Genomic DNA, 20,381 nt, shown 5'->3' with positions numbered 1-20,381 from the left:
ACCGGCCAGGGGAGCGCGGACGCGGAGACCAGGCAGCGGACACCCACCGGGTTGTTGGCGGCCTTGCCGGCCAGGATGCCGCGGGCCTTGGCCTTGTTCATGTTGAAGTTCCGCAGGTAGGCCTCGTAGATGCGCCTGGCCAGGGACCGGAGGTCCGCAGTTTCCGAATCGTCCACGTCGTGGTCACACGTGAGGATTTCTGCTTTCAGTTTCGCTTTTTCGGATCTTGGCATTCGTCCAAAACGAATTGCTGGGGGGGAGGGGGGGGGCGGGATGAAATGACGGGAACAAACAGAAGTGAGCATTTGGTGGGAAGGAGGGCTGACCGCGGCACAGAACGTTCGCGCGGGGAATTAAACTCAGAACGAAAACTGACAGGAAAGGTCAGAGCCGCCTGTCGGCCCCACTCCACTTTCTGCTTTGGAGATGACAGTAAAACTCAGGCCAAAACCGGTTTGGCTCAGTGGATAGAGCGTCGGCCTGCGGACTCAAGGGTCCCAGGTTCGATTCCTGTCAAGGGCATGTACCTGGGTTGCGGGCACATCCCCAGTGGGGGGTGTGCAGGAGGCAGCTGATCGATGTTTCTCTCTCATCGATGTTTCTAACTATCTATCTCTCTCCCTTCCTCTCTGTAAAAAATCAATAAAATATATTAAAAAAAAAAAAAAAAAGAAAGTAAAACTCAGGCTCCACGGGTCCCGCCCCTTTTCAAAAGGTTAAAATAGCCCGGCCAGGGTGGCTCAGTGGTTGAATGTCGACCTGTGAACCAGGAGGTCACGGTTAGATTCCCGGTCGGGGCACATGCCTTGGGTTGTGGGCGTGCAGGAAGCAGCTGATCAATAATTCTCTCTCATCACTGATGTTTCTCTCTCCGTGAACTCTCTTTCTCTCTGAACTCACTAAAGTTATCTATTTAAAAAAAAAATTCAAGGTTAAAATAAAAGGCAACAGCATGGCCGAAACCGGTTTAGCTCAGTGGATAGAGCGTCGGCCTGCGGACTGAAAGGTCCCAGGTTCGATTCCGGTCAAGGGCACGTACCTGGGTTGCGGGCACATCCCCAGTAGGAGATGTGCAGGAAGCAGCTGATCGATGTTTCTCTCTCATCGATGTTTCTAACTCTCTATCTCTCTCCCTTCCTCTCTGTAAAAAATCAATAAAATATATTTAAAAAAAAAAAAAAAAGGCAACAGCATGAATCGTGGCTTTGGTAGGACGGGCTCACGGCTGTAGTCACGGGTGTGTCATCGGTCTGTGATTTAGGAGATGAAGCTGAGCCTGGGAGTGCGTTTACACCGCCCCTTTTCCTTTTTCCAGAAGGTAGGCTGCAACTTCTATGAACTTGTTATTTTATTTTTTTAATGTTTATATTGATTTCAGAGAGAGGAAGGGAGAGGGAGAGAGAGAGAGAGAATTATGGATCAGCTGCCTCCTGCACGCCCCCCACTGGGGATGGAGCCCACAACCCGGGCCTGTGCCTGACAGGGAGTCGGACCGTGACCTCCTGGTTCATGGGTCCATGCTCAACCTCTGAGCACACTGGTAGGGCTGAACTCGTTATTTTAAATTCATTTTCACATAATAACGGGCATTTTCTAAAATGAGAATAGGCTTTAATGCAATTAAACTCACAACAGGGTAGGATGCTTACAATGGCACACACTTCTTACGTGTGATAACCTTTCGGTGCTGTCTACCATCGGTGACTGACAATCGGTTTAAAGTCTCACATCACCGAGTCTCAGAGTCTGACGCTTCTAACGGTGACTCCCGCCCTGGGCTGGCCACAGCTACCTGAGGCGCTTCCTGTCTCGGGCATTCACGGCTGCGGCATGACCTGGGCATTGTCCAGGCTGTGGCATGACCTGGGCATTGTCCAGGCTTCGGCATGACCTGGGCATTCACGGCCGCGGCATGACCTGGGCATTGTCCAGGCTGTGGCATGACCCGGGCATTGTCCAGGCTGCGGCACGACCCAGGAAATGTCCAGGCCGCGGCACGACCCGGGCATTGTCCAGGCTGCGGCACGACCCGGGAAATGTCCAGGCCGCGGCACGACCCGGGCATTGTCCAGGCTGCGGCAAGACCCGGGCATTGTCCAGGCCGCGGCAAGACCCGGGAAATGTCCAGGCCGCGGCACGACCCGGGAAATGTCCAGGCCGCGGCAAGACCCGGGCATTGTCCAGGCTGCGGCATGACCCGGGCATTGATGGCTGCGGCACACGCTTTCCTTCCGCCGGAGCCCGGAGAGGGAGCGGCCCGGGCTGGGAACGGCGACGGCGGCCTTACCTACCGTTATGGGACATCCCGACCGAAAGGCACTTGTGGAAGCGGCAGTACTGGCACTTGTTCCGGTTCTTCTTCTGGATCTTACAGCTCCGGTCACACTTGTCGTACGCCAGCTTCAGGCGGATGGTTCGCCGGAAGAACCCCTGTGGGATGCGCGGGACGTGAAGTGGACGTCAAGGCTTCAGCCACACCCCTGTTCACCCATTACCTCTTCCCTGTTCACACATTATCTCCTTCCTGTTCACGCATTACCTCTTCTCTGTTCACACATTACCTCCTTCCTGTTCACGCATTACCTCTCCCCTGTTCACGCATTACCTCCTTCCTGTTCACGCATTACCTCCTTCCTGTTCACGCATTACCTCTCCCCTGTTCACGCATTACCTCTTCCCTGTTCACACATTACCTCTTCCCTGTTCACGCATTACCTCTCCCCTGTTCACACATTACCTCTTTCCTGTTCACACATTACCTCTTCCCTGTTCACGCATTACCTCTCCCCTGTTCACACATTACCTCTTTCCTGTTCACACATTACCTCTTCCCTGTTCACGCATTACCTCTCCCCTGTTCACGCATTACCTCTTCCCTGTTCACACATTACCTCTTCCCTGTTCACGCATTACCTCTCCCCTGTTCACACATTACCTCTTTCCTGTTCACGCATTACCTCCTTCCTGTTCACGCATTACCTCCTTCCTGTTCACGCATTACCTCTCCCCTGTTCACGCATTACCTCTCCCCTGTTCACGCATTACCTCCTTCCTGTTCACGCATTACCTCCTTCCTGTTCACGCATTACCTCTCCCCTGTTCACGCATTACCTCTCCCCTGTTCACGCATTACCTCTCCCCTGTTCACGCATTACCTCCTTCCTGTTCACACATTACCTCCTTCCTGTTCACATATTATCTCTTCCCTGTTCACGCATTACCTCCTTCCTGTTCACGCATTACCTCTCCCCTGTTCACGCATTACCTCCTTCCTGTTCACGCATTACCTCTTTTGGCTTGAGCTAAATTCAGAGACATAGTTCTGAAAAGTGATGTAATTGGGACAAGTTGAAAAAAATTTAAATATCATTACAGGTGAAAGCGGAAACAAGAAAAAGAGGCAAAATTCAAAGTAGTTTCCATGTGTCCTCATCTGGCCTGTGGGCCACAATTCTAACCCCCAAAGAGCTGCTCAGACCTGTTATAATTTACACAAGTTTTTTAATGTTTTCTTTTTAAAAAATATATTTTTATTGATTTCAGAGAGGAAGGGAGAGGGAGAGAGAGATAGAAACATCAATGATGAGAGAGAACCATGGATTGGCTGCCTCCTGCACGCCCCACACTGGGGATTGAGCCCGCAACCTCGGCCTGTGCCCTGACCGGGAATCGAACCGTGACCTCCTGGTTCATAGGTTGATGCTCAATCACTGAGCCACGCCGGCCGGACACAATTTACACAAACTTAACTTTCCCTCTCTTGTGACATCTATATTTGTGCCTAAAAACTATAGGAATTTTTATAAGAGAATGTTAACTCCCTAAAAGACAAAAATTATAATAAAATATAAAAGGAAACTCATGTGGCCCGTCCTGCCTGGCACCAGGCTGGCTCAGGGGCCCGTCCTGCCTGCGCACCGGACTGCCTCATGGGGCCCATCCTGCCTGCACACCAGGCTGGCTCCTGTCATACCTGTTCACCGGGCTGGCTCAGGGGCCCGTCCTACCTGAGCACCGGGCTGGCGCGAGGCAGGTGCCGTGTTGGGAGGATGCGGTTGCAGCGTCCATCGGAGGCTGTGGCATCTCCGCACGTTAGGAAGCGTGCCGCGTGCGCAAGGACAGGACTCCGATGTGACCGACACTCAGACTAGCTCCGCTGTGCGCCACGGCGCGGAAGGCCGCCCTGACATGTGCATGGAGCTGTAAAGGGACGCGCTGCCCTGGGAGCCGCAGGTGTCGGCACGTGTCCTTCTTACGGTCACGCTGGAAAGCCACCGAAGGGCCAGGGACCCAGCGGGCAGAATGCCGGGGCGCGGCCTGACCTGCTGAGCCGCGGGCCTGCGTCACGTGTGTGGGGGCGGCTGAGCAGCCTGAGTCGTGGTGGGGTCAGGAGCCGCTGGGGCGGGCAGCACCGGGCTGGCTGTCGCCAGGCGCTGTGGGCCGCGGAGCGAGAAAGACGCGCACGTCTCCGATCGCCATGGGACCCCTGCCCTCCCGGCGTGCTGGTGAGGATGCGAGAGTCGGGGCCAAAGCTCCCAGCCTCGTACCCAGTGAAGGGCCCTGAACGGCGTACGTGCCTTTAGAGCACATGTCCCTGCGGCGTTCACAAGGCCAGCGCAGGGCCTGCCCGGCTCTCCGAAGAGAGGCATCCTGTTGCTTAGCTCCGTTTCGTATCGACTGCCTTCTGCACATCCGTTTCCGAAATGACAAACATTGTGTGTAAAATAAAAGGGCCCTCGCCGGTGTGGCTCAGTGGATAGAGCAGTGATGGCGAACCTATGACACGCGTGTCAGAGGTGGCACGCAAACTCACTTTTTTGGTTGATTTTTCTTTGTTAAATGGCATTTAAATATATAAAATAAATATCAAAAATATAAATCTTTGTTTTACTATGGTTGCAAATATCAAAAAATTTCTATATGTGACACGGCACCAGAGTTAAGTTAGGGTTTTTCAAAATGCTGACACGCCGAGCTCAAAAGGTTCGCCATCGCTGGAATAGAGCGTCAATCTGCGGACCGAAGGGTCCCGGGTTCGATTGTGGTTAAGGGCATGTACCTCGGTTGCAGGCTCCTCCCCAGCCCAGGCCCTGGTCAGGTCACGTGCAGGAGGCGACCAATCAATGTGTTTCTCTCACATCGATGCTTCTCTCTGTCTCTCCCTCTCTCTTCCACTCTCCCTAAAATCAATGGGAAAATATCCTCGGGTGAGGATTAAAAATAAGTAAGTAAAATAAAATAAAATAAATCACACACACGTGGTCCCTGGAGCAGGCCGCCTGCTTCCTCCGCGGGGGCCCACGTACCTTGCAGCCTTCACACGCGTGAACCCCGTAATGGTAGCCCGAGGCTTTGTCCCCACAGATTCTGCATTCGATGTTGAGTGCTGTGCTGGAGGCCTCGTCGGCGCTGCCGGGGACCACAGGGTAAGACACCGACGAGGGGCTCGAAGCCGGGGAAAGCGTGTCTGCGGACAGACAGGAGACACGGGTGAATTTTCTCAGCATCCCCCCTGACCGTCTGTCTCCATCAGCTTCATGACGGTCTGATGGCACAGGGGAGGGGCTGAGTGAGGAGCGGCAGCTGTGGGCGGGGCTCCCGGCCTGAGGCGCCCCTGTGCTGGGCTGTCCCACCCCCTCCTGTGCCCGTACGACAGCTATGCACTGGCATCGCCCACAGGCCCGCCGAGCTGCCCGCGTTCTGGACCCGCAGACCTGACTGTCTCGCCGGCCCCTCCACCCACCGGCTCCCCGAGCCCCGGCCCCTGACGCATCCTACAGAACCCGTTACTCTGTCTGCTTCCTCCCAGCTCTCCTGCATTAACTCAGCAAACTGCACCAGGACGAAGCATAAAAATCCACGTGGGCAACGCCAAAAGCACAACCCGTGAAAGAAAAAAACAAGTTGGACTCTCTCTTTATTTAAAACATATTTTTATTGATTTCAGAGAGGAAGGGAGAGCGAGAGAGAGAGAGAGAAACATCAATGATGAGAGAGAATCGTGGACCGGCTGCCTCCTGCACGGCCCCTGCTGGGGATGGAGCCTGCAACCTGGGCCTGTGCCCTGACCGGGCATCGAACCATGACCTCCTGGTTCTCAGGTCGATGCTCAACCCCTGAGCCGACAAGGCTAAGCTGCACGCTCCTAAAATTAAAACGTCCGCTCTGCAGAACACACCGTTAGGAAAACGAAAGACAAGCCACTGAGCAGGAGAAAACATCTGCAAAACACACGTCCGATAAAAGGTTCGAGACTCAAGTATGCAAAGAGACTTGAACGTCACAATAATAAAACTACCCAACTGAAAAACGGGCCACGGTCTGAACGGACGCCCGCTGGAGAAGGCGTACCGGCCGCAGGGAGCGTCTGAAACGACGCGATGCGCCGTTGCCGGTCGCTGGGAAACGGAATGCGCACGACAGTGAGACGTCACTACACACCCATCGGGGTGGCTAACTCCAAACCCTGCCACCACCGTGTACAGGCACGGAGGCGGGGCGGGGAGCCCCACGCGCGGCCACTGGGAGGACAGGTCGCAGAATCCCACGCGTGAGAGGAATTACGTTCCCAGATTCACCCGAGCCATCTGACAACGGACGTCCACGCAGAAACCGAGCTCGAGTGCTGGACGACGGCCAAGTCAGGAGCCCTGTGCCCTCAGGTGATCAAATGTGCAACCCAGGGCGGGGGCAGCTGGGCTGTGTCAAAATCCACCTCTGCGCCCTTGCAGCGTCCAGTGGGGACACTTGTCCAGCCGGGAGCGTCAGAGCACCAGGGGCTGGTCTTTGACGAACAGGACAAGGTGAGGCTCCTGGCCACTGCATCTCGGGAGTTTGGATGCTTTGAGTTCTCATCATTTCATTTTCAATTGTGTTTTTTTTTAAAATATTTTTTATTGATTTATTTTTACAGAGAGGAAGGGAGAGGAATAGAGAGTTAGAAACATTGATGAGAGAGAAACATCGATCAGCTGCCTCCTGCACAGCCACCACTGGGGATGTGCCTGCAACCCAGGTACATGCCCTTGACCGGAATCAAACCTGGGACCCTTCAGTCCGCAGGCCGATGCTCTATCCACTGAGCCAAACTGGTTAGGGCTCAATTGCTTTTTAAAAAATATATATTTTTTATTGATTTCAGAGAGGAAGTGAGAGGGAGAGAGAGAGAGAGAAAGAAACATCAATGATGAGAGAGAATCATTGATCGGCTGCCTCCTGCACGCCCCACACTGGGGATCAAGCCTGCAACCTGGGCCTGTGCCCTGACCGGGAACCAAACTGCGACCTCCTGGTTCACAAGTTGATGCTCAACCACTGAGCCACACTGGCCAGAATCAGTTGCTTTTTATTTTTTTGTGAATCCTCACCTGAGGATATTTTTTCCATTGATTTTTAGAGAGAGTGGAAGGGGGTGGGAGGAAAGAGAGAGAAACATGGATGTGAGAGAGACACAGAGAGGAGCCAGGGAGGGAAAGGGCCAGAGACCGTCCCCAGACGTGGCCACGGAGACCCTTCTCGCGTCTCCCCACCCAAGGCCACATGCAGGCGAGTGGAGGGAGAGGGAGCCGGCCTGCGCGCTCCAGCCGTAAGTTCTGGCACAGGCAGGGCTGCAGGCCGGGGAGACAATCAGACGATCGTTGCTCGGTGGGGCCGGGCGGGCCGGGCTGAAGGCCAGGGGCACAGGGGCTCTTGGGCGGTCGGGAAGCTACTCGTATGAAAATGCAATAGTGGATGCGCGAGGCTACGCCCTTGTCAAAATCCACACACCTTGACAGTACCGAGCGGACCTCAGTGTCGCAAATAAAGCAAAACTAATGCGGGAGGTCTGGGGAGCCCGATGGAAGGCAGCGTGCCCCCGCGCCCCCACAGGCACGGAACAAGCTCACTGAGGGGGAGAGGCGCTGCCCTCGGAACCTGGGGAATGAGTGGGTCGGAGACTCAAGGCTGCAGCGCCAAGAGCACTGCACGGGAGCCGCTGAAGCAGCCACGGCTGGGCTGACACGTCTGAAACCGCCGCCCGCACACGTACTGGGAACGAACAACTGATGGAACGAGTATGGAGGGCAGAGCCGGGTTCCCGCTGCCGGAGCTGGGCGAGAAGGATGCAAGAGGAGGAGGCTAGGATGCCCCCGCGGAGATGGCTAGTGGCAGAGAGCAGATGTGCACGGATGCGATTACTATGCCTTTGCTCTGTCGGCCGAGAGAGACGAAAAGAAGAGAGACCCAGGAGCAACCTGAGATGACCCGAGGGGACACCCCGGGGCTCACAGGAGCTGGACACGGCGCTCGCTGGTCCCACCACTCACAGTGGGAAGCCTCAGAATTCATGGGCCCCTTGGCAAAGGGCTTTGTCTCAGTATCGGGCAAAATTACCTCTGGCGTCAAAACAAGGCCTGAAAGGATAAAACATTTTTCAAGCAATTGAACTGCATCCTAGAACAAAGCTCAAGAATATCTACAGGAAGACAAAAATATCCGTCACCAACACAATGTATGACATCAAAAAAAAATGACAAAACACACAAAGAAGCAGAAAATATGACCCATAATGAGAAAAATCAATGCGCTGAAACTGACCCAGAAATGACTCATACAGGTGATAGATTTTGTAGACAAGAGATTTTTTAAATGTCCAAGAAGCCAGATGAAAGACTGAACATGTTAGGTAGAGAGAGGGGTAAAAAAAAATAAACCATGATATCATAATATCTGATATGAAAAATATATGGAATGGGATTGGGAGAAGATTAGATATGACAGAAGGAAGATCAGTAAACTCAAAGACATTGCAAAATAAACTATCCAAAATGAAACATAGATTAAAATAAGACCGGGGAAGAAGAAGGAGGAGGAGGAGGAGAAGAAAGAACATAGTTTCATCTGTGAAATCTATCAAGCATCCTAATATATAAAAAGCCAGGGGCCGTCACGACCAAAACAACTGGACAGATGACCAAACAGCAGGCTGCGTGGGGCGACCAGGCCAACAGGGGGGCAGTTGGGGGTGACCAGGCCAGCAGGAGGGGCAGTTAGGGGCGATCAGGCAGGCAGGCGGATGAGCAGTTAGGACCCAGTGGTCCCGGATTGTGAGAGGGATGTCCCGGATTGGAAAGGGTGCAGGCTGGGCTGAGAGGGACTCTAGTTTAAAAAATAAAATCAATTCTACAGAAATACGTCCGAAAAAACAGAAGAGAAGGGAATACTCCCTAACTCACCCCTGAGGCCAGCGTTAATCTAATACCAACATCAGACAAAGACTACAAGGAAAGAAAATAGAACCAATACACTTGATGTACATGGATGCAAAGATTCCTAGGATGTTAGCACGTATATGAAGAGGGTACTACACGAAGACCAAGTAGGATTTACCCCGGAAACGCAAGGTTGTCTTAACCTGTGGAAATCAAACAGTGTAATTCACTAAATGAACAAACTAAGAAGGAAAAACAATTTGATCCTCTTACTTGATGCAGGAAAAGTATTGGAAAAAATCCAACATCAATTCTTGATAAAAACTCGCAGAGAACTGGCATCAGAAGGGAACTTCCTCAGCTTGATGAAGAACAGTTGTAAGAAACTATCGCTAACATCATACCTAGTGGCAAGAGACGGACTGAATGGGTGCTTTCCCTCTGAGATCGGGAACAAGGCGGGGATGTTTCAAGTACATCCAACGTTGTACTGGAGGTTCTAACTCGTGTAATAAGACAAGAAAAATAAATAAAAGGTGTCCAGCTAGAAAAGGAAGAAGGAAAATGGTCTTTATGTGCGGATGACACAATTATCTGTGTAGAAAACCCCAAAGAACGCATATAAAACCACTAGAACGGATTAATCCGTTTAACAAGAGCGTGGGATATAAGATCAATGGCAAATTGACTGTATCTTTATCAACAGCAATAAATGATCAGAAATTGAAATTTGAAAAGTATTTACAATTGCATCAAAAAAATATGAGACGCCTAGCCATACATCTGACAAGACATGCGAAAGCCCCGGACACGAGAAACTACAAAACATTGCCGCGGGCAGTTAAAGACCTAAAGTAAGTGGAGAAATCATGTCTTGGCTCAGAAGACCCAGCATTCTTAACATGTCCGTTCTCCCCGCAGCGATCGCTGGGTTCGACGCAACCCCAATCAAAGCCTCCGCAGGCTGCTTTGGGATAAACGGACACGCTGATTCTAGAGTCAATATGGGAATGGAAGGGCCCAGGATCCTCAAACGTCTTCAGAAAGAAGAACCAGCTGGAGGACTTCTGCTCCCCGACCTCGGGGTCCTGTGGTATTGGTGTCAAAGGAGACACACGCGTCCATGGAACGGAACAGAGGGTCCAGAAATAGACCCCACGCCTACGGGCGGCCGATGCTGGACAAAGGTGCAAAGGTCAGAGTGCAGGCGCTGGAACAATGAGATGCAAGAGAAAGGAGAGGAAAGAGCGTAGATCAGATACAAGAACGAGCTCCGTGAGTCACACGCCAGCCAACCCTAAAGCAGACTTCCGGACGCGACTGGGGGTCAGGCACGGGCTCCTCAGGGCTGACGCAGAGCAGGTCCGTGAGGAACACAGCTCCGGTCGGTGGGCCCGGTCCCATCCAGGGCGTCAGGCTCCTGGAAAGACCCCGATAAGACAAGCCCAGACTCGGAGGGAAAAGGTCTAAATCCCGCACCTAATGAAAGTACTCAGACCCACAGCAGCCACAGCAGGAAGACAGCTCGGCCTAAACACGGCTGAGATCTGAACAGAAGCTTCACCAAAGGAGATGCAAGGCAGGTGCGTGAATGAGAAGATGCTCCCCCCATCCCCGCTCCCGTTCCTGGCTGTCCCACCCATCGCCCCACAGACCCTCCTCCTGTCAGCAGCGTCTGCCCCCAGCGAGGGGGGGGGGGTCAGAGCACGCACTTCCCACTGCCCTCTGCTCGCAGGTTTTACCCGAGAGCAGCGCTTCCCGCCGTGTAAGGTCACGGAAACCACCTTCCAGGAGCAGGACGAGCGAGAAGAGAAGGCCGTCGGGGAACGAGCTCCAGGCCAAGAACTCAGCAGAGAGGAGCCGGGGAGGGAAAGGGCCAGAGACCGTCCCCAGACGTGGCCACGGAGACCCTTCTCGCGACTCCCCCAGGCCCCCGTGTCCCCCGCTCAGGCGGGAACCGCACCCAGACCCATTCCCAGCCACAGCTGCCGCTCCTCGCTGCTCCAGTCCCCACCCAAGGCCACTTCCGCAAGGGAGCCCCGTGCCAGCCCAGCCCCGACGGGGCCCTTCAAACCAGCAGCTGCCCACAGCACGTGCGGGGCCGGCCTCCCGCTGCCTACGGAACGAGGCCTTTTCCCCGGTCCCTGCCCGCAAACACGCAGGCCCCCGGAAGGACCCGAGTTCTAGTTCTATTGTGGTTGTTAGTCCTCAGCCAAGGAAGGAGGGCATTTTTTCCACTGGTTTTTAGAAAGAGTGGACGGGAGGGGGAGGGCAGGGGGGAGGGAGGGGGGGGCGAGAGAGAGAGAGAGAGAGAGAGATCCATGTGACAAAGACACACTGATTGATTGCCTCCCGCACACGCCCAGACCAGGGATGGGGATCAAATGTGCAACCCAGGCACGTGCCCTCGACCGGGAATTGAACCCCCAACTCCTCAGCCCGCAGGGCACACTCTAACCACTGAGTCGTGCTGGCCGAGGGGCGGGGGGCCTTGTCGCTCTTAACGCAGGAAGCGGGAGCTGACTCATGTGCACGTCCAGGTTTAAAAAGCAGCAGCCCGGCGTGGCTGTGTCGACCTAGGAACCGGGAGGTCACAGTACGATTCCCGGTCAGGGCACAGGCCCGGGTTTCAGGCTCGATCCCAGTGTGGGGCGTGCAGGAGGCAGCTGATCCATGATTCTCTCTCATCATGGATGTTTCTCTCTCTCTCCCTCTCCCTTCCTCTCTGATATCAATAAAAAATATACATTTTTTTGAAAAGGAGCCATTTTTATCACACCAGGGGTGTCTGTTTTCAGGGAATACAGGAGGGGCAAAAGCAGGGCTACAGCCGTCGCATGAAAGATGTCACTGTCACGGCAGGAGATGCGACACTACACCACCACCACCACCACACCCCCCCCCCCCCCCCCCCCCCCGCTAAAGGCACCTTTTCTCAGCGGAGAAACAGGCGCTCCTGGAGCCGCACACTCACCCGTGATGACGGAGCCCTCGGACCCGGGGCCGCTACCTAAGTACTGGTAGTCGGTGAAGCTGAAGCTTCCGGAGCTGTCCTCCCCAAGGGACTGGGACATGTCCTGGATGCTGCCCATTTCCTGCAGGAACTCTTCCGAGAGCGGGCTCTCCAGGTCGTCGGCCTCGAGGGGGAAGAGGGAGCAGATCGGGCTCTCGGTGTCCACCATCCTGCCCGGCGGTGCCGGCCGCCCGGCCCGGGCCGACCCGCTGCGAGGAGCTGGAGGAGAGAGAAGCGGCCGGTGAGACTGACCCGAGGGGCACGGCGTCCGCTCACGGAAACATCACTTGCCAAGGAAGGCACCCTGGACCCAGCTCCACACACTGACGGGCGGACCACCTTGCCTCTGCTCCAGCCTTTTTTTTTTTTAATGTTTTTATTGATTTTTTTAGAGAGAAGGGAAGGGAGAGGGAGAGAGAGATAGAAACATCAATGATGAGAGAGACTCATTGATCAGCTGCCTCCTGCACGCCCCACACTGGGGACCGAGCCTGCAACCCGGGCATGTGCCCTGACCGGGAATCGAATCACAACCTCCTGGTTCACAGGCCAACGCTCCACCATGAGCCGCGCCGGCCGGCGGAACTGGACTTTCTGGCACTGCTTCTGGAAAGGCTCTCCCAGCTTCGTAAAGGGCTATGGTGGGAGGGGGGCGGCGGGGGGAGCTGGGCTGTGTCTCACCTGGGTCCCAGCTTGAGTCTAGACAAGCTAAGAAAATGAAAATCTTCAAACACAAAATGTTTAAGGCACCTTCGCCAACCGTCCGGGAATCAGTCACTCATCACTAGTCACACCGCGTGCTGAGCTCAAGCCGCGGATCTGAGGCGGCCGAGGAGGAGGCGGCGGCGGACACAGAGTCCCTGCTCTCCCGGAACACAGACAGCGAGCAAATAAACACATACATGGACGGCAGGTCGGAGGGGCACGGTGACGCAGGAGGGCGGACGGACGGGAAACGGACTCTGGTCCACACGGGCGCCCAGGGGCGGCTGCCGAGGGGACAGTGAGAGCTGAAGGAAGGCGGGGTGAGCTGTGGAGGAGTCGGGGGACAGTGTCCCAGCAAATCGACAGCCAGTGCCAAGGCCCCGGGGGGAAGCAGCGGGTTGGAGCCTGCTGGACACAGGCAGGCCAGTGGGCTGAGGCTGGGGCCCGGGGACAGCGGGAGGGACAGGCAGGCGGTCGGCACAGCATGACAGGCCCTCCGGCACCCTCGGTCAGCCACGTGGGCACGCCCAAGAAATGCTTGTGCAGCAACAGACACGTCGGAATTTGAAAAAATCTAAGTAGGCGAGTCCCCGACAAAGCCAGACAGGTTCAGCTCACAAGCAAAAGGACGTTCTCCCGTGGGCACTGCGGGGGCTGAGCAGTGTCCCCCGGCCCGTGCGCTGGGGTCCAGCCCGGCCCCAGACCGTGGCCGGACTTGGAGACGAGGAGGCGGCGGCGAGATTAAAGGCCTTCCGCGTGGACCCCGCCTAATCTGACCGGCGTGCTTAGGAGGAGAGGGGATCGGACTCACAGAGGCCCTGGGGGTGTGGGTGGGCAGCGAGGTCGCCGCCTGCAAGCCACGGAGAGGCCTCCGGAGACACCAGACCGCTGGCTCTCGGGTCTCGGACTCCGGGCCTCCGGCCGGGAAGAAGGAGCTGCCTGCTGTCCGAGCCGCCGGCCCCGTGGTCCTCTGTTATGGTGCCGAGCAGAGGAACACGGGTACAAAGTCGAACAGCGTGTCTCCCGGGCCGGCCGGCCAGCCTCTGCTCAAACACTGAAGCCACGCCCTGTGCCCTCCGGACCGACGGCCCATCACCTCGGCACCTCTGGCCTGCGACCTGTCTCCAGCCGGACCTCGCCAGCGCCCCCCCCCCCTGTGCCCACGACGACCAGCGGCCCTGGCCGGGGACGCCCAGACCTCGCCGGCTCCACCCACCTCTGCGCCCTGGCAGAGCCCAGTGCGGACACTTGTCCAGCCGGGAGCGTCAGAGCACCAGGGGCTGGTCTTTGACGAACGGGACAAGGTGAGGCTCCCGGCTACTGCATCTCGGGAGTTTGGATGCTTTGAGTTCTCATCATTTCATTTTCAGTTGTGTTTTTTTAAAAAATATTTTTTATTGATTTTTTACAGAGAGGAAGGGAGAGGGATAGAGAGTTAGAAACATCGATGAGAGAGAAACATCGATCAGCTGCCTCCTGCACAGCCACCACTGGGGATGTGCCTGCAACCCAGGTACATGCCCTTGACCGGAATCAAACCTGGGACCCTTCAGTCCGCAGGCCGATGCTCTATCCACTGAGCCAAACTGGTTAGGGCTCAATTGCTTTTTAAAAAATATATATTTTTTATTGATTTCAGAGAGGAAGTGAGAGGGAGAGAGAGAGAGAGAAACAAACGTCAATGATGAGAGAGAATCATTGATCGGCTGCCTCCTGCACATCCCCAACTGGGGACCGAGCCCACAACCTTGACATGTGGCCTTGACTGGAATCAAACCTGGGACCCTTCTGTCTGCAGGCCAACGCTCTATCCATTGAGCCACACCAGCCAGGGCTCCGTGGCTTTGAAAGCCCACCCGAGGTTCAGCTAGAGATGCGTGGGCCTCACTGCAGAACAAGCGCCAGACGGAGAAACCCCGGGCAGAGCGGCCACGCCGTCCAGGCCGGCTTTCTACACGTCCCTGAGCCTCTGCTCCGGCCCCGGGGCTTCCGGCGGGAGCGGGTAGGGCCCAGGTGAGAGCAGAGCATGGCTCACCGCCACCGCCTCCCCGCGCTTCGGCCTGTCCTGGGCCCCGGCTCCCGACGGCTCTCGCCTCCCCTCGGGGCACAGAAACATCCCAGGGCCGCCCGCTCTGCGTCTACCATCGGCGCGTGCCCCTGCCTGTGCTCGGGGCACACCGGCCCGGCCCTGGGTCCCGGGCCAGCGCTTGGGAGGCACCAAGCAGCGTGACACAGGACGGCTTTCTCAGCGGCGCCGGGACGCCCAGGATGGAGCCCAGTGGCTGGAGAAGAATCCTGAATGCAAATAGGGCTGAACTGGGCCGAGGCCCAGCACGGAGCTCTCCCAGCCCAGGGCCGCGAAGGGGGCGCCGGGAGAGCTGGCCGAGGCCCGGTCCCGGCAAAGGTGGGCGTTCTGCCCCAGCACTCCTGCTGGGACCGAGGCCCAGGGCTCCCCGCATGCTTTCCTGAGCCGCCACAGCCACGTCAGGGCCGCCTCCTGCGCCTCCGGAACGCAGTGTGGACCTCAGAAGTGCTGCCGTGGGTCTTAGTGACCGAACACTGACCCACCAAAGCACTCCTTGAGAACCACCAAGCAGGGCATGCAGAACTACAGAGCATCAAACAAAGGAAACAGCCCAGGCCTGGCCGGTGCGGCTCAGTGGGCAGAGCGTCGGCCTGCGGACCCAAGGGTCCGGGGTTCGATCCCGGTCAAGGGCACGTACCTCAGTTTCAGGCTCCCCCCTGGCCCAGGCCCTGGTTGGGGCTCGTGCAGGAGGCAACCAATCGACGTGTCTCTCTCACATCGATGTTCCTCTCTGTCTTTCCCTCTCTCTTCCACCCTCCCTAAAAACCAATGGGAAAATGCCCTCGGGTGAGGATTAACAAAACAAAGCAAAAAAGGGAAATGGAAAGAAAGGGAGAGAGAGAGAGAGAGAGAGAGAGAGAGAGAGAAGGGAAGAGAGAGAGAGACTGATTCCCGCTCTCTGCCCCCTAAGCACAGGGAAGGTGAACACAGGGGACGTACTTAACATCGAGGGGTCACCTTTCACACGGAGGCATCTGCTTTGGGAAGACCAGGCCCATGGGCTGCAGCCAAGGAGGCCGGGGCAGCCTCCGCTGGTTCCCACGCAGCTCCAGGCTGGGAGCGCCCGATTGGCCGGGGTCCACGTCCGTCTCCACTGGGCCGTGCGCTGCGTTCCCTGGGGCGGGAATGTTTTGCGAATTGTGTCAGCTCACGTCCAGGACAATCCCCGCGAGGCAGCGGGCGTTGGGCTCCTGGCGCCTTGCCGCGCCTGGCACAGAGGCGCCCAGCAGTGCCTGCGAAGGTCTGCCTGCGCCTCACCCAGACGGGCCCTGGATCACCTTCCAAAGACAACAGAGCGAGAGGGCGCCCTGAGCAGAAGTCAGCGTCCACCTCGGGAAGGCGGTCAGACACCGGCAGGGTGACCGTCACGTGGTGGGGATTGAAAAACAAAGCATTCGAGGGGGGCAGAGGGCGGGGATCCAAGCCTAACAGCGAGGCAGGTCCCGCCTCGGCAGGGATGGGGCAGAGGTGACGCTGATTAACACCTCTATCCGCGGGGAGAGGCCTGTTCCACGGCCCGGGCACAGGACCGCACACACAGGCGTCACCACAGGCCTGCGCAGAGGCGGGCACAGCTCTCAGGCAGGCAGCGCAGAGAGAGAAGCTGGGAAGGCTCGGCGGTAAAGGAAGTGAGGAGCTTTGAAGAAAGGAAGGCAGTTTCATCCTCTGGTTGGAAGAGACCAGGGGTGGGGAGCGTCCGGCCCGCGGGCCTCATTCGGTCTGGCCCTGCCACGGCATCGGGGGTGAGTGAATGAGATGTTTGACCACATAGAGCAGGCGAATGAGTAAGGTGGTACCTGGGTATGGCCGGGATGATGTTATAAATACCCACATGGCCCCGGGCGGAAAAGGCTCCCCACCCCTAGACCAGAAGACGGAGAGAGCCCCCAGGGCCGGCTCCGTGGGCGGCGCTGCCTCTGCCGGCTCTGTCTCCTCACAGGAGCTTCCTGGGACCCCGAAGGCTTTTCTGAAATTAAATGTTAAGCCCTGGCCGGTTTGGCTCAGTAGATAGAGCGTCGGCCTGCGGACTGAAGGGTCCCATTGATTTCGGTCAAGGGCATGTACCTTGGTCGCGGGAACATTCCCAGTCGGGGGTGTGCAGGAGGCAGCTGATCGATGTTTCTCTCTCATCGATGTTTCTAACTCTCTATCCCTCTCCCTTCCTCTCTGTAAAAAATCAATAAAATATATTTTTTTTAAATGTTAAATAACCGCTCGGCACTGTCCCAGCTGTGGAGCCCTGCTCTGCGTCTGCGACCCGACACCCGGGAGAAGGACAGATGCCACGGGACACGGATGTTCACACTCAGATCCCGCATTTCGCTCGCAGGTCAGGTAAAGGTCACAGTCGTCAGCGCTCGCTCTGCCCCTGTGGCTCAGTCGCCCGCCCTAGTTTCCTGTCCTGTAAACCCTGTGGGATTGTCACCTGGCAGCTGCAGTGCCGTCTCATAGAAACCGCTGCTTTGCCACGCTGGCCCGGGAGACCTCGCCGGCGGATGGGGGGCCGAGGCGGGTGTCTGTGCGGGAGGACGTGCGTGGCAGGCAGGACGGCTCTCACCGAAGCACTTTCCTGCCGCTCTCACCGTGGCCGTGTCCCAGTCCTGACGCTTCTCCGGGTACGTCTCAGATGTTAGGCTTAAGACTTAGAAGCCTTGTAGCTTAATGTGCTGGCCTAGGGTTTAAAGTAACATTTCAACATCCACAAAAAAATGCCAAACGGCCCCTGTGCCCTCGCCGGGCACCAGGAATTCGCGGAACCTGATTAATCATTACCACCGCCCAATGATTAACAGGCTCCCAGACTGCAGAAACGGCGACGAGACACATGGAAAACAGAGGGGATACCGGAGCGGGCACGGTGCGTCACACCGTGAGTCACACCAGGCGCGTCCTGGACTCTGCGCCCAGCACGAGGGCCTGGCCACGCGACCTAGAACCTTCCCGGCCATGCCCGAGGCGCTGACATGCTGTCGGAAGAACCTGGCATGTGGAGATGGGTGACAAGCCAGAATGGCACAGGAGAGGGGTGGACAGCCTCTGTCCCTTTATCTAAATGTGCAAAAAGCATGTTCCCAGCCGGTTCCCAGGAACACGCCCGCCGTCCGCACAGGCCCCGCCCTGGGATGTGTCCTTCCTTCCCCACGGCGCTCTCCCTCCTCCTGAGAGCGGCTCAGTGCGCTAAATCCCGCAGCGCTCTGTGGAGGCGACAGGGGACCCAGAGGAAGCCACCACTGTTGGTCCCAGAGAAATGCGAGTGCGCTAAGCTTGTCCCAGATTACGTCGGTGGAGGTGAGATTCACATTTAACGGGAGCATGGCCCCTATAGACGGCACCCCAATGATGCGGGGGGCGGGGGAGGGGACCGCCGGAGCGTTTGCCAGGCACGTTTCAGAGAAGCAACGGAGGACCCGGGCATGGCCAGCAACCCAGCGGGATGACACCCCAGAACGAGGAAGGCCCCACGGGCTTTGGCGGAAACGGACCACGCAAGCGATGGGCTGGGCCTTCGTTTCGGGTGAAGCTGATGGTCACCGTTGGGACCATCAGGCCAGGAGGGAGAGTCCACCCAGCAGAACACACCCCTCTCCGTGGGCAGAGGAGGCCTGCGCTCGCGACAAAAGCAGCGTGCCCGCCGCCGCCAGGGAGCTGATGGGCGGGCGCCTGAGCCCTGACTGTGCCAACACGAGCCCCACCTGCCGGGCACCTACCATCACAAGAGTAAAAAGACAACTCATCGAATGGGAGGAGAGACTTGCAAATTATACATCGGACAAGAGACCTGCATTCAGAGCCTGTGAAGAACTCTCGCAGCTCCGCACCAAAACGGCAAACATCCCGATTAGAAACCGGGCGGAGGATTCGCACAGACCGTTCTCCCCAACAGACCTACCCACGGCCACGGGCACGGGAAACCACGCTCAGAGATGCGCGTCAAAAACACCGCGAGACACCGGCGTCCACCCCCAGGATGGCGGGAGCCCACGGGACAGGCAGTAACCAGAGCTGGCAAAGACGTGGAGGGAAACGGAGTCTCCCAGTGGCCGGCGAGACGAAGAAGACGGAGCCATTGCAGAACGGTCCGGCAGCTCCTCAGAAAGGTCACACAGTCACCCTGGGACGCAGCTATCCTACTGCTGGGGGACGGAAGCACGCGTCCTTCCCATGAGCACTCACAGCTGCACGCTGCATCACAGCCGAACAGCCAGAGCCACCAGGTGTGTGCCAGCATAGATGGGAAGATAAAGTGTGCGATTTCCACACAATACATATACATACATATACACATAATACATGTTCATGCACATATATATATACATGTCTATAATAATAGAAGCATAATATGCTAATTAGACCAAACAGCCGGACGACCTTCCAGACGTCCTTCCGGACAACCTTCCAGACGAAGCCGGGGCTGCGAGGGCAAAGCCCGTTGCATGAATTTTGTGCATCGGGCCTCTAGTCTATAATAATAAATGTGTAATATGCTAATTAGACCGGACAGCCGAATGACCTTCCGGATGACCTTCCGGACGAAGCCAGGGCTGGGAGGGCTGAGGCAAGCTGCCGCAGCTGCAAGAGCAGAGCCCTTCGCACAAATTTTGTGCATCAGGCCTCTAGTATGCATATATATATATATATATATATATATATATATATATAATATGTTTTTATTGATTTCAGAGAGAAAGGGAGAGGGAGAGAGAGAGAAACATCAATGACGAGAGAGAATCATTGATCGGCTGCCTCCTGCATGCCCCTACCAGGGATTGAGCCCACAACCCCGGGCATCTGCCTTTGACCGGAATCGAACCCGGGATGCTATGTAAGGAAACGAAGTCCTGATCGTTATGTTCAGTGAAAGTAGCCAGTCACAGAAGACCCCGTGCCACTTGAGTCCATTTACACGCAATGCCTAAGATCGGCGAATCAGACAGGAAGGAGACTGGCGGCCGCCTGGGCTGGGGCTGGAGGGCTGGGGTATGTGGATTCTCTCAGGGGCGATGAAAACATTCTAAACTGAGGCCGTGGCAGCGGTGGCTCGGCCCTGGGCGTCCAGCAGCCACAGGACTGTGCACTGCAACCAGCGATGTACGGGGTGTCAACCACTTCTCCACAGGGACGCTGAGCACAAAACCAGAGAGCCACACGCAAACGCTCACAGCAGCTTCATTCGTCACGACCCCAAACCAGAGGCCACCCCGATGTCCTCCGAGAGGCGAGGGGTCGAGCCAACTCAGGGCGTCCACACAACCAACGGCCTGGGGGGCTCCCGGGGGTGATGCTGAGTGAAAAACGCCAACCCCGAGGGCCCTACCCTGTGGTTCATTACGTAACTTTTAAAAATGTTTCTTCTTTACACGTATCTTTATTAATTTCAGAGAGGAAG

The 20,381-nt window shown here is 56.4% G+C and overlaps 1 protein-coding gene across 2 annotated transcripts in view; it reads right to left on the bottom strand.

Moving 5' to 3' along the window:
• Nucleotides 1-20,381, bottom strand: part of PPARA (peroxisome proliferator activated receptor alpha) — a 51,609-nt gene that overhangs the window by 11,794 nt on the left and 19,434 nt on the right. For both annotated transcript variants that reach the window (XM_070411297.1, XM_070411298.1), the window contains 4 exons: nucleotides 12,166-12,423; nucleotides 5,307-5,467; nucleotides 2,292-2,430; nucleotides 48-250 (listed from right to left, as the gene is read on the bottom strand). In XM_070411297.1, coding sequence (XP_070267398.1) covers nucleotides 48-250; nucleotides 2,292-2,430; nucleotides 5,307-5,467; nucleotides 12,166-12,373 — 711 coding nt within the window. In that variant the 5' untranslated portion in view covers nucleotides 12,374-12,423. The remainder of the gene's footprint in view (nucleotides 1-47; nucleotides 251-2,291; nucleotides 2,431-5,306; nucleotides 5,468-12,165; nucleotides 12,424-20,381) is intronic.

Source organism: Myotis yumanensis, unplaced genomic scaffold (genome assembly GCF_028538775.1).
Source record: "Myotis yumanensis isolate MYYU_CA2020_CCGP unplaced genomic scaffold, mMyoYum1.0.hap1 SCAF_3, whole genome shotgun sequence".
NCBI classification, from domain to species: domain Eukaryota; kingdom Metazoa; phylum Chordata; class Mammalia; order Chiroptera; family Vespertilionidae; genus Myotis; species Myotis yumanensis.
Note: the sequence above shows the minus strand (reverse complement) of the source record. Positions and strands in the feature narration are given on the sequence as shown.